The 14,737-nt window shown below is 36.5% G+C and overlaps 3 protein-coding genes and 2 pseudogenes across 6 annotated transcripts in view; all 5 read right to left on the bottom strand.

Moving 5' to 3' along the window:
* The window catches only part of LOC107005424, a 6,180-nt gene extending 3,344 nt beyond the window's left edge, over nucleotides 1-2,836 (bottom strand). For 3 of the 4 annotated variants that reach the window (XM_027913880.1, XM_027913881.1, XM_015204016.2), the window contains exons 1-4: nucleotides 2,795-2,836; nucleotides 1,498-1,653; nucleotides 1,350-1,408; nucleotides 952-1,001 (exon numbers count right to left, since the gene is read on the bottom strand). In XM_027913880.1, the coding sequence (XP_027769681.1) occupies nucleotides 952-1,001; nucleotides 1,350-1,408; nucleotides 1,498-1,517 (129 nt within the window). In that variant the 5' untranslated portion in view covers nucleotides 1,518-1,653; nucleotides 2,795-2,836. The remainder of the gene's footprint in view (nucleotides 1-951; nucleotides 1,002-1,349; nucleotides 1,409-1,497; nucleotides 1,654-2,794) is intronic. The other variant, XM_015204017.2, reaches the window with a different exon arrangement.
* A 1,179-nt stretch (nucleotides 2,837-4,015) lies between these two features.
* Nucleotides 4,016-5,315, bottom strand: LOC107006841 (annotated as a pseudogene).
* A 1,456-nt stretch (nucleotides 5,316-6,771) lies between these two features.
* On the bottom strand, nucleotides 6,772-8,122 carry LOC107006829 (senescence-specific cysteine protease SAG39-like). The gene is made up of 2 exons (XM_015205347.1): nucleotides 7,687-8,122; nucleotides 6,772-7,361 (listed from the first exon to the last, which is right to left on the bottom strand). The coding sequence occupies exons 1-2, from the start codon at nucleotides 8,120-8,122 to the stop codon at nucleotides 6,772-6,774; spliced, it is 1,026 nt and encodes a 341-aa protein (XP_015060833.1).
* A 1,635-nt stretch (nucleotides 8,123-9,757) lies between these two features.
* Nucleotides 9,758-11,089, bottom strand: LOC107006837 (annotated as a pseudogene).
* Nucleotides 11,090-12,322: 1,233 nt separating this feature from the next.
* On the bottom strand, nucleotides 12,323-13,746 carry LOC107006778 (senescence-specific cysteine protease SAG39-like). Its single transcript, XM_027913751.1, is given in 2 exon segments — nucleotides 12,323-13,074; nucleotides 13,314-13,746. Coding segments are annotated over 2 exon segments (1,023 nt in total). The 3' UTR covers nucleotides 12,323-12,484.
* Between the last annotated feature and the right edge of the window lie 991 nt (nucleotides 13,747-14,737).

Raw genomic sequence — 14,737 nt, 5'->3', positions numbered from 1 at the left:
CCCCCCCCCCCAAAAAAAAAAAAAAAAAAACTATGTTTCTAGCTGAGTTGGGTTTGGTAGCATTAACCCTATGTAAAACCCTATGCTGTACCAGAACTAAAAACCACTAAATCTGAAATTTTCTTTGGATTTTTTGACAACTGAAAATAAGTCACTGAACAAAATCTAAATTCCGGGACCAAAAACTGTTACCGTATCCTGCACACAGCTTAGGTCATGTCCTAACTCATTATTGAAACTTCCAATAACTTCAGACGATATAACACTTAAAAAGTATGGCCAACTAACACTCAGTACAACATGGACAAATAATTTAAGAGATGACAACGAAACAAGCATAGAACATGAATCAATTACAACAACAATGAATTCGTCCAAACATCAGATTGATGAGATAATCAATCAAGTTACAGAAAAGAAAAGGAGGAAGTTCTCAGAGAGATTGTTATGAACACAAATGATGACATGGAGGACAACTTGGCAGCCACGATGGACAAGTATATTACTCAGCCTAGAAGGAGCAAGCGCGTGACTATTCCCTCTAAAAGGTTCGCAGATTTTGTATTGAAGCCTGGTGAAAAAAACATGAAGAGCAAGTGGTGCAGGGAAACAGTGTAATGAGCGTGAGTTTGTTATAAGTAGCAGTGAGTAGCACAGTAAGGGCAGGTTATTTTGTATGGAGTTTTTTATCTTCTCATCCTTTATCTTCTTCTGTATCTGATCTCTTATTATTATTTTTATTATTATTTGCTCTTCCATATCAGTTCACTTGTTATTTCTTTGTAATTCCAATTAGTGATTGCAGTATTACAACAGTTCCCCTGGTTATTATTGAGTTTGTTCAGAGATCTCAAGTTAGAAACTCGACATTAAAGTCACCAATGATTATAACCCTAAAACAATTACCTCTGAAACAAAAGAAAAAGAAAAAAGAGGGCTAAGTACACAAACCTTAGCAATAGCCTTGTTGGTAGATAACGAAGCAACTGTCTGTCTAACCTCTGCAGAAAAAATCATGCGAACTTTTCCATTTAAAATAGGCATAGAAGAATGCAATGGCTATCCGTAAATAAAAGCATGAGCAAATAACACAGGAAGAAAGTAAACATCAATCTTCTCCTTTTCAGAAATCACTCATACATGGTCCAGAATCTAGAGAAACCCGATCCCCAACAAAGCAGCGTTTCGTATGGGATAATACAAGTACTAAAATCAGCATTTCCCCCCAAATATATATAGAGCAGAATCATATTTTTCAATCAGAATATGTGAATTACAATTAGATATGCCATAACACATAAAAAAAACATCTTTTAGAGAAAATACAAGTATAAGGTCAAGAAAATTACTAGCATAGAAGTCCAGCTTCTTCTCAAATTTACGTTCAGCTCGAGCGGCAGCATCTCCACTGAAATACAAAATGAAATGAATTGATGACAATGAGAGGAAGAAAACAAAGGATAACAGATAAAGAGAGCTTAGTATTGAAGATTTCACCGTGATGTTGTCTTTCCCATGCTTCAAAGGGCAGCGGCCTTTGCTGTAAAAACACAGGGAAAACTCAGGAAGGAATAAGAACTCTAACTGATGAAGACGGGCCTAATTTTGTATCCGGGTAACTGGTTGTATTGGGCCTGGAACTGGGTCTATGCCCTATTACATAAGAATTCCACAAGGTTATTGATTTTAATAATAATCATATTGAAAAACTATCTAAACTTGTTGCTACAAATGAAATCTATGTCCTTGTGAACTGTTCAAGTTTCAACACCATTCTAGTCTTTAGGTGATAACAATAGCATAATTAAGGTCTATGATAAAGTCTCGAATCATTGACTCGAACTTTATCAAAGCCTTTTACCTCTCCCCCTCACTTCTACAGAAATTAAAAGAAACTAAGACCTCTACCTCTCAGTTGTTTTGGTTGTGGGCTTTATGCAGAAACAGTGGTTCATAATTTACCTCTTAGTATGACTCTAATCCTTGATTTTCAGATTGAAACTTTGAAGACAACTTACCAATAAGTCATATTTTTAGTTTGTTGAGTTTGATAAAGGTGAATTATTTGGGAAATTGACTTGGATTTTTTAAGGTAGAATAGTCCTTATTTAACAGTTAATATTACCATACCAATGTATATTGATGTTAAAACAGTCTATATTTTGATAAAGTTTGTGACTTTAGCATCTGATTAACATCCTTTTTGCTTCTTATTAAGGATTTAGTTTCTTTTTACCTTTTCTTAGGCGAAGCACAGGATTTAAACTTTACGTGCTCTAGGATTTTGCTTTCATCCATTATACACACATCAAATCTATTTCTAATAGCTTGTTTGTTGTTGTTAATCTAAGCATGACCCTGATTCAGTTCAATCGTGTGGAGATTATAATCGTTTTTAACATAATTGTTTATTTTTAGTTTTATATTTTGGTGGTTTGTTGTTTTGCCCTTAATGGATAATTTGTTGAGTTTGATAAAGAGGAACTATTTGTATTTCAGTAGACTAACCCTGTTTTTACCCAGTAACGGATAATATTTTTCAGGTATCAAACACTGTAAATTAACATTCAATATCCATCTCAAAACATAGAGAACACGCACAGAAAACAGAACACCAATTCGGAAGTTATATTTTCAAAATTGAAACACAAAACAGGAGCAATGGAGAAACCATGTATGGAATCCATTAATAACAAAGAAAAAGGTAGAAGAAGAGCCGGAGGCAGCACAAAAATCAGTATTATAATGGACAACACAGAACGAAAACGAAAGAGGAAGAAGAAGAAGAACTTACTTGAGAAAGAGAAGCAGAAGAAGAAGCAGCCGAAACTTAGGGGAATAAAAGGAAACACTTGAAATAATGTATGAGTCGGATTACATGGGTCGTTTACCCGGCCCACTTTTTTGGCCCAGTTGTAATTAACACGGATAACGGATAAACAAACATATACTAGTTGATTAACTGACATAACTATAGTTTCAAATTAAGGAAACCGATATATTTTAATAAATGGTTACTAATTTTTGTAATATTTTTTTTATTTATTACAATTTATAACAATACTATGTTAAATCTGTAATATGTATAAAAAGTAAATAATGTATGCAATATGTATATGATCATGATTTGGATGCTAAGATAAGTGTCTTTTTATGTGTCATGATATGTTATGGAGCTACTCTTGAGAAAAATGCTTAATTTCGTGGGGAGTTATACTTAGCATTGAGCGGACTAGTGGTGTCTTATAAACTATGTGTCACCGTAGGATAGGCCGAGCGTTCATGAACTTAAAGGAAAATATAGGCGAGTACAAAACTCTCTGAATGTTTTTGGTCTTGAGAGGGACTAGTGGCGAGTACCCAAGTCTCGAGGTTATGAAAGAATGATCCTTTGTGTCCTTGCAAGATATATTGGGCCCTCTTCGAGGGAGTGGTACATTGAACTCCATGGTTAGCTCCCATGGTTAACAAAATATGGTTTGAACTTAGTAGTGCATTGACCTTACCTATCATGATTTATGCTTGGGTTTTTATGCATGTTCCCCATGTTCAGTACATTCAAAGTACTGATCCATATTGTGCCTATATTGTTTTAAAATATAGGGTCCGACGTTCTTCACACACACGTGACTAGTGGATTGATTCTGCGGTGATAGATTGATGAGTACTAATGTTCCGAGGGTCATGCCACTTATGTTGCTTTATTCTCATTTCGTTTAGGTTCCATACTTACTTCGTGAGCTAGGGATTTGTCTTAGTCACATACTTTGATAGTAGAGGTTTCAAATATGGAATTCAAAGGGATCAAATGACTTAATTATTCCCTTGCTAGTACACCAGTTCATAAGTAAGATATTGGAAGTTAATAAAGTATAATTTCATTACATTAACAGTGTTTTTACATACAAGCTTTTGTTTTAGTACTTCAAATTGTATAAACAAACCTATAACATACACAGTTTTTTGGACACATTACATAGATTATGAACATGTACAGCACTTCATAATTCTAAGCTTAAGCAGTTGGATAAGAAGCTTCAATAGCAATTCCGCAGAGTCCTTCCTCAGCATCGACATTTCTTTGCATTCTAATGTAACCATTCTCGCCCCAACTAGTTCCCCACGAGTTCTTCACTAGCCAATACTTCGTCCCATCACTAGCTTCACCATATCCAACTGCTGTAACACCGTGATCTAACTCAGTTCCACATTCTCCGGTAAAAACACCACTTGAGTAAAACTGAAAATCTGATCCACTAGCATCAATCGCGACAGATACAGGTTGGTTAGCTACAGCTTTTAGTAGAGCAGACTCACTGTTAGCTGGAACATCTTCGTAACTTGTAATCTTTGCAGCATGGCTTGATTCCTTGCCGGTTTTGCAAGTGCTATCCGTTCCCTCGTATGGGTAATTGGATTCAGTAGTAAGCCCATGGTTCTTGATGATAAACTTAAATGCATCATCCATGAGACCTCCTTCACGTCCCATATCAGAACTCGTGTCACAGTCCACGAGTTCCTGCTCGGATAAAGAAATCAATTTACCAGTTTTGATCTTGTTGATTCTTCTGTTGCAGCAACAGCAGAAAACGCCCAGCAACATCCTGCAATATTGTAATAAGGTTGATTAGTTTATAATATATCGCAAATTCCTACTGAAAATGTTTAGTGACTATTCCCACAGATGTTTTGATTGAATCCGTGAGAGAAGAAAAAATAGTATGTTCTTATACGGAAAAATTAGGAAGCTTCCCACTATTTCAGTGAGAAACTATTTTACATCTGGTTCGATGGGAAATGAGTGGGAAAAAACCTTTGTTTTGTAGTAATGATCCATATTTAAAAGGCGGTTATATAACCATGAGTTATTGGTTTAACTTACCACACTGTCCTTGATTCTTAATTCCAGTAACAGCACCCTTCAATCTCCAATCCATAGTAGCTGGAGCAGTTACATTTTCGTATTTGAATGATGTGATTTCAGGGGATTTCTTTTGAAAAAGCATTTTATACCCGTTGTGAGTGGCTCTGAATTCCTCATTCGTCAAATCAGCAAATTCATTGATGTCCAACTTGTAAGGCTTGATTCCAGCATTGTTGAAAGAATCAATGTACTCCGTATTGTCCTTGAATATTTTGAATCTTTTTGCCTTATCTGCATCATCTTTATACACACGCCCAAAGCGTGTCATCCACTGCTCGTGTTTTTGAAACATTGAGGCTTCATACAAATTGCGAGATGTGGCTTGAGAACCCTGCATAACCAACACTAGAAGAGCTACAAAAGCAAGCTTCCATTTAAATGCCAGGGCCATTTTTCGCTACTTGTACCTTTCTAGTGATACTAATATGTTTGTGTTTGAATGTTGATGAAAAGTTCAGTGGAAGCAAGGAATTTATACAGTACTGCAGGTGTTGTTAGCTTAACATTTTCTTATGGTAATTGAGTTCCCTGGATTGCCCGGTATGCTATGTGTGATTGTGACAATGAAGATGGACTTCCGCAAATGCTGCTCTGATGTCCTAATAAGCCTCTCATTTGTTTTCTTCCCATAATCTTGGAATATATAGCAATGGAGTGCATGACCATAATGTTGTCCTAGTTGTAAATTACAATTATAGTTACAGCTCCAGATAAAAAGAACAGAAATCAGACAATTCAAAAAGAAGAGGAGACAATAGAGATATACAATTGCATTGAACTAGTTTTGACCTATCATAGACTTGTGAGGCAATCTAAATAGTTGATAGTGAACGAGTAGAAAATCATCAATATAGTCGTTGGTGTGATCGTGCTTAAAACCATACTCACTTGATCATGGGAAAATCACTCGTTTATTATAACATAGTGGAGAACTGTTGTGTGTCAAGGAGACTAGACATAGGACACGAACCAAGATAAATCAGTGTGTCTTCTCAAGATCACTATCTTGATTTATTTAGTCTGTTAAATACTTCTTCGTGTAGTTAATTCATGAATACTAACAAAGGATCTTAAGCCAAAGAGTCCTGATAAATAATGATACAGACAAGATTAGGCATTTTTGAACCAAGAAATGCTTATTTTCCATTTGGAGCATCACAATCACTAGCATATATGCATTCCTTCTTTCATAGTTCAATATTCTGGTGCCGTAGGCGTAGAAAAACCACAACAAAAATAGTGGTATTTGCTAGCAACAACTCACTCGATATAGATTGATCCAAATCTAATTCAAATCCCATAGCACTTATGGGTACATAAGAAATGTATTGAATCGACTCTTCTAAATGAATAGATACGACCACAACTTCAAATATGGGATTCAAATGGGATCAAATGACTTAATCATTTCCTCACTAGGACTCATCCGTTCGAAGTAAGTAAGATGGTCGGATAGAAGTACACTTATTCACCCTCCTATGGTAAATTTATTAATTGGCTGCTACCAATATGTTTGTAAGACTCTGACCTAATACTTCTGTCATAAGTTTGTTAGTCAAAAACACAATTTAAGAACGATAGCCAGTAGGCTAAGTTAGTGCTAAATTCAATTAGTTGTTTGGTTCGTGCAGTGAATATCAAAAACAGGAAGACACTATCCAAGACTCTCGAGTATTAACAAAGAGATTGGAAGGTAATAAAGTATAATTTCATTATATTAACAGTGTTTTTACATACAAGCTTTTGTTTTAGTACTTCAAACTGTATAAACAAACCTATGACATACACAGAGTTCTGGACACACCATTTAAATTATGAACATGCAGACCAGTACATAATTTGTATACTTAAGCAGTTGGATAAGAAGCTGCCATAGCGATTCCGCAGAGTCCTTCCTCAGTATCCACATTTCTTTGCATTCTAATGTAACCATTCTCACCCCAACTCATTCCCCACGAGTTCTTCACTAACCAATACTTCGTCCCATCACTAGCTTCACCATATCCAACTGCTGTAACACCGTGATCTAACTCAGTTCCACATTCTCCGGTAAAAACACCACTTGAGTAAAACTGAAAATCTGATCCACTAGCATCAATCGCGACAGATACAGGTTGGTTAGCTACAGCTTTTAGTAGAGCAGACTCACTGTTAGCTGGAACATCTTCGTAACTTGTAATCTTTGCAGCATGGCTTGATTCCTTGCCGGTTTTGCAAGTGCTATCCGTTCCCTCGTATGGGTAATTGGATTCAGTAGTAAGCCCATGGTTCTTGATGATAAACTTAAATGCATCATCCATGAGACCTCCTTCACGTCCCATATCAGAACTCGTGTCACAGTCCACGAGTTCCTGCTCGGATAAAGAAATCAATTTACCAGTTTTAATCTTGTTGATTCCTTCTGTTGCAGCTACTGCAGAAAAGGCCCAGCAACATCCTACAATATTATAATACGGTCGATTAGTTTTTGGTATTGCAGATTCATATTTGAAAGGGAAGTTATATGTTCAATGAGTTATTGGTTAACATAGAGATAACGATCAAAAACACATTTGAACTATCACTTTTCGCGAGTTATTGGCTGATGGTTGGGCCTAATCATCTCCGACGTGTGTTTTAATACATAAATGGTGATTGTTCATATAGGAAAAGGGAACAACTGATAGTTGAGGTGTGATAGGAAAAACAAAAATCGTTATTTCTAGTAGTGATTCATATTTAATAGGTGGGTTATATAACCATTACTTATTGGTTTAACTTACCACACTGTCCTTGATTCTTAATTCCGGTAACAGCACCTTTCAATCTCCAATCCATAGTAGCTGGAGCAGTGACGTTTTCGTATTTGAATGATGTGATCTCAGGGGATTTCTTCTGAAAAGGCATTTTATACCCGTTGTGAGTGGCTCTGAATTCATCATTCGTCAAATCAGCAAATTCATTGATGTCCAACTTGTAAGGCTTGGTAGCAGCCTTGTTGAAAGAATCAATGTAGTCAGTATTGTCCTTGAATATTTTGAATCTTTTTGCCTTCTCTACGTCATTTTTGTATACACGCCCAAAGCGTGTCATCCACTGCTCGTGTTTTTGAACCATTGATGTTTCATACAAGCCGCGAGATGTGGCTTGAGAATCCTGCATTCCAAACACTAGAAGAGCAGCAACAAAAGCAAGCTTCCAATTAAATGTCATGGCCATTTTTCGCGAGTCGTACCTTTGTAGTGATACTAATATTTTTGTGTTTGAATGTTGATGAAAAGTTCAGAGGGAGCAAGGAACTTATATAGTAGTGCAGGTGCTGTTATGTTAACATTTTCTCATGGTATTGAGTTCCCTGGAATGCCCGGTGTGTAATCTGTGATTGTGACAGCGAAGATGGACCCCGTACATGCTACTCTGTTGTCTTCAAATGATAATATCCTAAGCCCCTCATTTGTAGCTTTGTGATATGTTTTCTTCCCATAATCTTAGCAATGGAGTACATGACTACAATGTTGTCCTTGTTGTAAATTATAATCGCTTCTTTATTGGCCATTAGCGTGACATGGACCATTAAGAGTACATTACTATACTGAAGGAAAGTGGTTAAATAATAAAGGGAAAGAAAACAAATCCATCCAAGCAATGAAGGTAGATAGAGTTAAATTGTTTCTTAAAAGAAGGTCATGAGTAAGTTTTGGATGTTGACTGCAATATGAATGAGAAGTTCTAGTACAAAGATGGCACTAATAAAAGCTCTTAAAACCATGCTCATTTGATCAAGTTAAAATCACTTGTTGATTATAACAGAGGGAAATAAGTGTATAAAAGTGAAAAATCTGTCGCGTGTCAAGGAGACTAGATGTAGGCCACTAGTTTGGGTTGAACCAGGGTAAATGCGTTTGTGTTTAATTCCTCTTGTTATCTATCTGAGATTGTACGTACTATCTTGATTTTTTTAGCCTATTATATACAACTTCTTGCATTAATTCATGAATACAAAATAAGGAACTTAAGCGAAAGAGTCCTCATAAATGATGGTTCAGAAAAGATTCAGCATTTTTGAACAAGGAAATGCTCAGTTTCTATTTGGGTTGTAGGTGTAACCAACCTGCTACGCTATAAATGATTCGATCTAACAACGGATATTTCTAGACGAGAACTAATTTTCAACTTGAACGAAAGTTGAAAGATTTTGACGGTTATCAAATGGTACATAGTCTGATACTGTTAAAACAAAGTATTACAGTAAGTTTCTCATCCTCACAATCACTAACCAATATCTCTCTCTCGACTCTCGCACCTTTTCATCATTCATGGTTTGATATTATTCTTGTGTCCTAGGTGTAGAAAACTGCATCAAAACATAGCGGTATTTTCTAGCAAACAACATAATGGAAACAGTCACTCGATATAGATTGATCCAAATCCAATTCAAATTGCATACGGATACATAAGAAACCTGTTCAGCCGCCTCTGGTATATTTATCAATCGACTGTTAACACTATATGTTTGTAAGACTGAATTCACAACTGCTGATGACTCTGTCGTAGGTTTATCAGTCGAAAACACAATGTAAGAACTGACGATCAGTAGGCTAAGTGAGTACTAAATTCAGTAAGTTGTTTGTTGGTGCAGTGCATATCAAAAGACATTGGAAGGCAATAAAGTATAATTTCTCACATTAACAGTGTTTTTACATACAAGCTTTTGTTTTAATATTTCAAATTGTATAAACAAATCTATAACATACACAGAGTTTTGGACACATCACATAAATTATGAACATGTACACCGAAGCACCACTTAGATTATGAACACGTAGACTAGACCAGTTCATAATTTCTTAAGTTTTAAGCAGTTGGATAAGAAGCTTCCATAGCAATTCCGCAGAGTCCTTCCTCAGTATCCACATTTCTTTGCATTCTAATGTAACCATTCTCGCCCCAACTCGTTCCCCACGAGTTCTTCACTAGCCAATACTTCGTCCCATCACTAGCTTCGCCATATCCAACTTCTGTAACACCGTGATCTAACTCAGTTCCACACTCTCCGGTAAAAACACCACTTGAGTAGAACTGAAAATCTGATCCACTAGCATCAATCGCGACAGATACAGGTTGGTTAGCTACAACTTTTAGTAGAGCAGACTCACTGTTAGCTGGAACATCTTCGTAACTTGTAATCTTTGCAGCATGGTTAGATTCCTTTCCGGTTTTGCAAGTGCTATTCGTTCCCTCGTATGGGTAATTGGATTCAGTAGTAAGCCCATGGTTCTTGATGATAAACTTAAAAGCATCATCCATCAGACCTCCTTCACATCCCATATCAGAACTCGTGTCACAGTCTACGAGTTCCTACTCGGATAAAGAAATCAATTTACCAGTTTTGATCTTGTTGATTCCTTCTGTAGCAGCTACTGCAGAAAAGGCCCAGCAACATCCTACAATATTGTAATACGGTCAATTAGTTTTTAGTATTGCAGATTCATATTTGAAAGGAAAGTTATATGTTAAATGAGTTATTGGTTAAACATAGAGATAAAGATCAAAAACACATTTGAACTAGCACTTTTCGCGAGTTATTGTCTGATGTGTGTTTCAATACATAAATGGTGATTGTTCAGACAGGGAAAAGGAAGAACTGATAGTTGAGGTGTGAAACTCGTAAAAAAATCATAGTTGGGGTGTGAAACTTGCGAAACAAATTATAGTTCAGGTGTATGTTTTACCATTAACTATTCAACTTACCACACTGCCTTGATCCTTTATTCCAGTAACAGCACCCTTCTTTCTCCAATCCATAGTAGCTGGAGCAGTTACGTTTTCGTATTTGAATGATGTGATCTCAGGGGATTTCTTTTGAGAAGGCATTCTATACCCGTTGTGAGTGGCTCTGAATTCCTCATTCGTCAAATCAGCAAATTCATTGATGTCCAACTTGTAAGGCTTGATTCCAGCATTGTTGAAAGAATCAATGTACTCAGTATTGTCCTTGAATATTTTGAATCTTTTTGCCTTCTCCACATCATCTTTGTACACACGCCCAAAGCGTGTCATCCACTGCTCGTGTTTCTGGACCATTGATGTTTCATACAAGCCGCGAGATGTGGCTTGAGAAGCCTGCATAACCAATACTAGTAGAGCTATAAAAGCAAGCTTCCAATTAAATGTCATGATGGCCATTTTTCGCGACTCCTACCTTTGTAGTAATACTAATATGTGTGTGTTTGAATGTTGATGAAAAGTTTAGAGGGTGCAAGGAATTTATATAGTACTTCAGGTGTTGTTAATGTTGACATTTTCTCATGGTAATTGAGTTCCCTGGAATGCCCGGTATGTTATGTGTGATTGTGACAATGAAGATAGATCCCGTACATGCTACTCTGTTGTCTTTAAATTATATATCCTAATGAGCCCCTCATTTGTAGCTTTGTGATGTGTTTTCTTCCCATAATCTTAGCAATGGAGTACATGACCATAATGTTGTCCTGATTGCAAAATACAATCGCTTCTTTATTGGCAATTTACGTGACATGGACCATGACAAGGGATATTACTATACTGAAAATGGAAGTCGAAGGTTAAATAATAAAGGGGAAGAAAACAAATCAATCTCAGCAAGGAAAGAATATTGACTGCAATATTGAATGAAGGGGTTCTCATCACTTTCTTTTGTAAAATTCCTAGTGTTCGAGTGAGAGAACATGTAGGAAATCCATATCGTTGGTAGTGAACGAGTAGAAAATTATCATTATAGTCGTTGGTGTGACCGTGCTTGAAACCATACTCATTTGATCATGTGAAAGTCACTCGTTGAATATAACAGAGGGAAATAAGTGTCTAACAGTGAAAATCCCTCGCATGTCAAGGAGACCAGACGTAGGGCATTAGTTTGTGTCTTTCTGTACATTACTATCTTGATTTATTTAGTCTGTTAACAAACAACTTCTTGCAATTGATTCATGAATACTAAAGAAGGAACTTAAGCCAAAGAGTCCTGATAAATAATAATTCAGACAAGATTTGGCATTTTTGAACCAGAAATGCCTTTTTCATTCAAAGTCCGATGTTCTGATGTCCTAGGCGTAGACGAACCATAACAAAAATAGTGGTATTTGCTAGCAACAACATAATGGAGGCAGTCACTCGATATAGATTGATCCAGATCTAATTCAAATCACATAGCACTTATGGAACATAAAAAAATTATTGAATCAATTCTTTTAAATGGATAGATCCGACCACAACTTCAAATGTGGAATTCAAAGGGATCAAATGACTTCTGTATAAGTTTATTAGTCGAAAACACAAGGTAAGAAGGATAGCCAGTAGGCTAAGTGAGTACTAAATTCAATGAGTTGTTTGGTTTATGCACTGAACATCAAAAACAGGAAGAAACAATCCGAGACTTTCGAGTATAAACAAAGAGATTGGGTGGAGGGGAATAAAGTATAATTTCATCACATTAACAGTGTTTTTACATACAAGCTTTTGTTTTAACATATTACATACACAGAGTTCTAGATGCACCACTTAAATTAGGAACACGTTGACGAGACCAGTTCATAATTTCTATACTTAAGCAGTTGGATAAGAAGCTTCCATAGCAATTCCGCAGAGTCCTTCCTCAGTATCAACATTTCTTTGCATTCTTATGTAACCATTCTCGCCCCAACTAGTTCCCCACGAGTTCTTCACTAACCAATACTTCGTCCCATCACTAGCTTCACCATATCCAACTGCTGTAACACCATGATCTAACTCAGTTCCACATTCTCCGGTAAAAACACCACTTGAGTAGAACTGAAAATCTGATCCACTAGCATCAATCGCGACAGATACAGGTTGGTTAGCTACAGCTTTTAGTAGAGCAGACTCACTTTTAGCTGGAACATCTTCGTAACTAGTAATCTTTGCAGCATGGTTAGATTCCTTTCCGGTTTTGCAAGTGTTATCCGTGCCCTCGTATGGGTAATTGGATTCAGTAGTAAGCCCATGGTTCTTGATGATAAACTTAAATGCATCATCCATGAGACCTCCTTCACATCCCATATCAGAACTCGTGTCACAGTCCACGAGTTCCTGCTCGGACAAAGATATCAATTTACCAGTTTTGATCTTGTTGATTCCTTCTGTAGCAGCAACAGCAGAAAATGCCCAGCAACATCCTACAATATTACAATAAGGAAGTTATATGGTCATGAGTTTTTGGTTTAACATAGAGATAATGATCAAAAACACATCTGACTGTCACTTTTTGCGAGTTTTTGGCTGATACTTGGCCTAATCATTTTCGAAGTGTGTTCTAATACATAGATGGTGATCATTAGATAGGAAAAGGGAACACTTGATAGTTCAGGTTTGAAAAAATGATAGTTAAGGTGTATTTTTTAACTCTTTAACTTACCACACTGCCCTTGATCCTTAATTCCAGTAACAGCACCCTACTTTCTCCAATCCATAGTAGCTGGAGCCGTAACATTTTCGTATTTGAATGATGTGATTTCAGGGGATTTCTTATGAGAAGGCATTATATACCCATTGCGAGTGGCTCTGAATTCATCATTCGTCAAATCAGCAAATTCATTGACGTCCAACTTGTAAGGCTTGATTCCAGCCATGTTGACAGAATCAATGTACTCAGTGTTATCCTTGAATATTTTGAATCTTTTTGCCTTCTCTGCATCATCTTTGTACACACGTCCAAAGCGAGCCATCCACTGCTCGTGTTTCTTGACAATTGAGGCTTCATACAAATCGCGAGATGTGGCTTGAGAAGCCTGCATAACCAATACTAGTAGAGCTGCAAAAGCAAACTTCCAATTAAATGCCAATGCCATTTTTTTAGTACCTAAATATTTCTAGTGATACTAATGTTTTAGTGTTTGAATGTTAGAGGGAGCAAGCTATTATTTATACTAGTGAAGATGTTCTATTTAAACATTTTCTAATAATGAATTATGTAGATTCCATAAATGTTACTCTGTTGTTCTAAAATATACACATCTAATAAGCCTTTCATTTGTAACTTTCTGATATGTTTTCTTCCCAAAATCACAATAGCTTCTCTTTTGGACCATAATATGACATGGAAACAACAAAAAAAAAGCAGTTAACCAAAGCATTTTATATTGGCACAAAACATAAACATGTCTCTTTAACTTGGTCTCAGTTGACATCTAACGCCTTCTGACTTTGGGGGTGCACAAATACACACATAAACTTGTACAAAGTTGAACAAATTGATAGGTCTGTTCTACGTGGCAATTTGTGTCTTACATGTTGTCCTAGATTCGATCAACCACTAAGAGGATCACCCTGAATAGGATCTGCATCAAAAAGGATAACAGAACTAAGGGGGTGAAATCCTGCTTTCCGGATCGCCATTGGTCTCCATCTATCATTTATAGTCTTTAATTTCTTTTCGAAGACTTAAGATGTATTTCAGAACCTAGAAATATATTAGATGCTCTTTACACTCATGCTACAAGGTTTTGGGAATTTCTTTGTTGTTTCTTATTGATTGTGGCTTGATTTCCCTTTGGGAGTCTCGTATGTGTATTTCTTTCGACTTACACACTATTTTGGGTTCTCGAGGTGTGTCATCATTACCTCGGCTTTTGGGTCGTGATAAACTATGTCACATAGAAGCGTGTGTCTATTGCTTCAATTTTATATAAGGTTAAGTGTCTACTTGTGTATGCCCAACGTTGGAGGGAATAGATGTTCGTTAAAGTCAATTTAAATGACATATTTATGTATGGTGTCTTTATGTAGTGTTGTGTTATTATATTGTTGGGGTAACCCATCGGTGGCCCCCTAAACTTGAAA

The sequence above is a fragment of the Solanum pennellii genome, chromosome 12 (assembly GCF_001406875.1).
Source record: "Solanum pennellii chromosome 12, SPENNV200".
NCBI classification, from domain to species: domain Eukaryota; kingdom Viridiplantae; phylum Streptophyta; class Magnoliopsida; order Solanales; family Solanaceae; genus Solanum; species Solanum pennellii.
The sequence above is the reverse complement of the archived record's forward strand: the minus strand, read 5'-3'. Positions and strand labels throughout refer to the sequence as shown.

What these genes read in the sequence shown, in the direction of transcription:
- LOC107006829 (XM_015205347.1), bottom strand. Translation starts at nt 8,122, where the DNA reads ATGGCCATGACATTTAATTGGAAGCTTGCTTTTGTTGCTGCTCTTCTA. An exon ending in TAAGAATCAAGGACAGTGTG is followed by an intron (nt 7,362 to 7,686) that starts GTAAGTTAAACC and finishes ATAATATTGTAG; the next exon opens with GATGTTGCTGGGCCTTTTCT.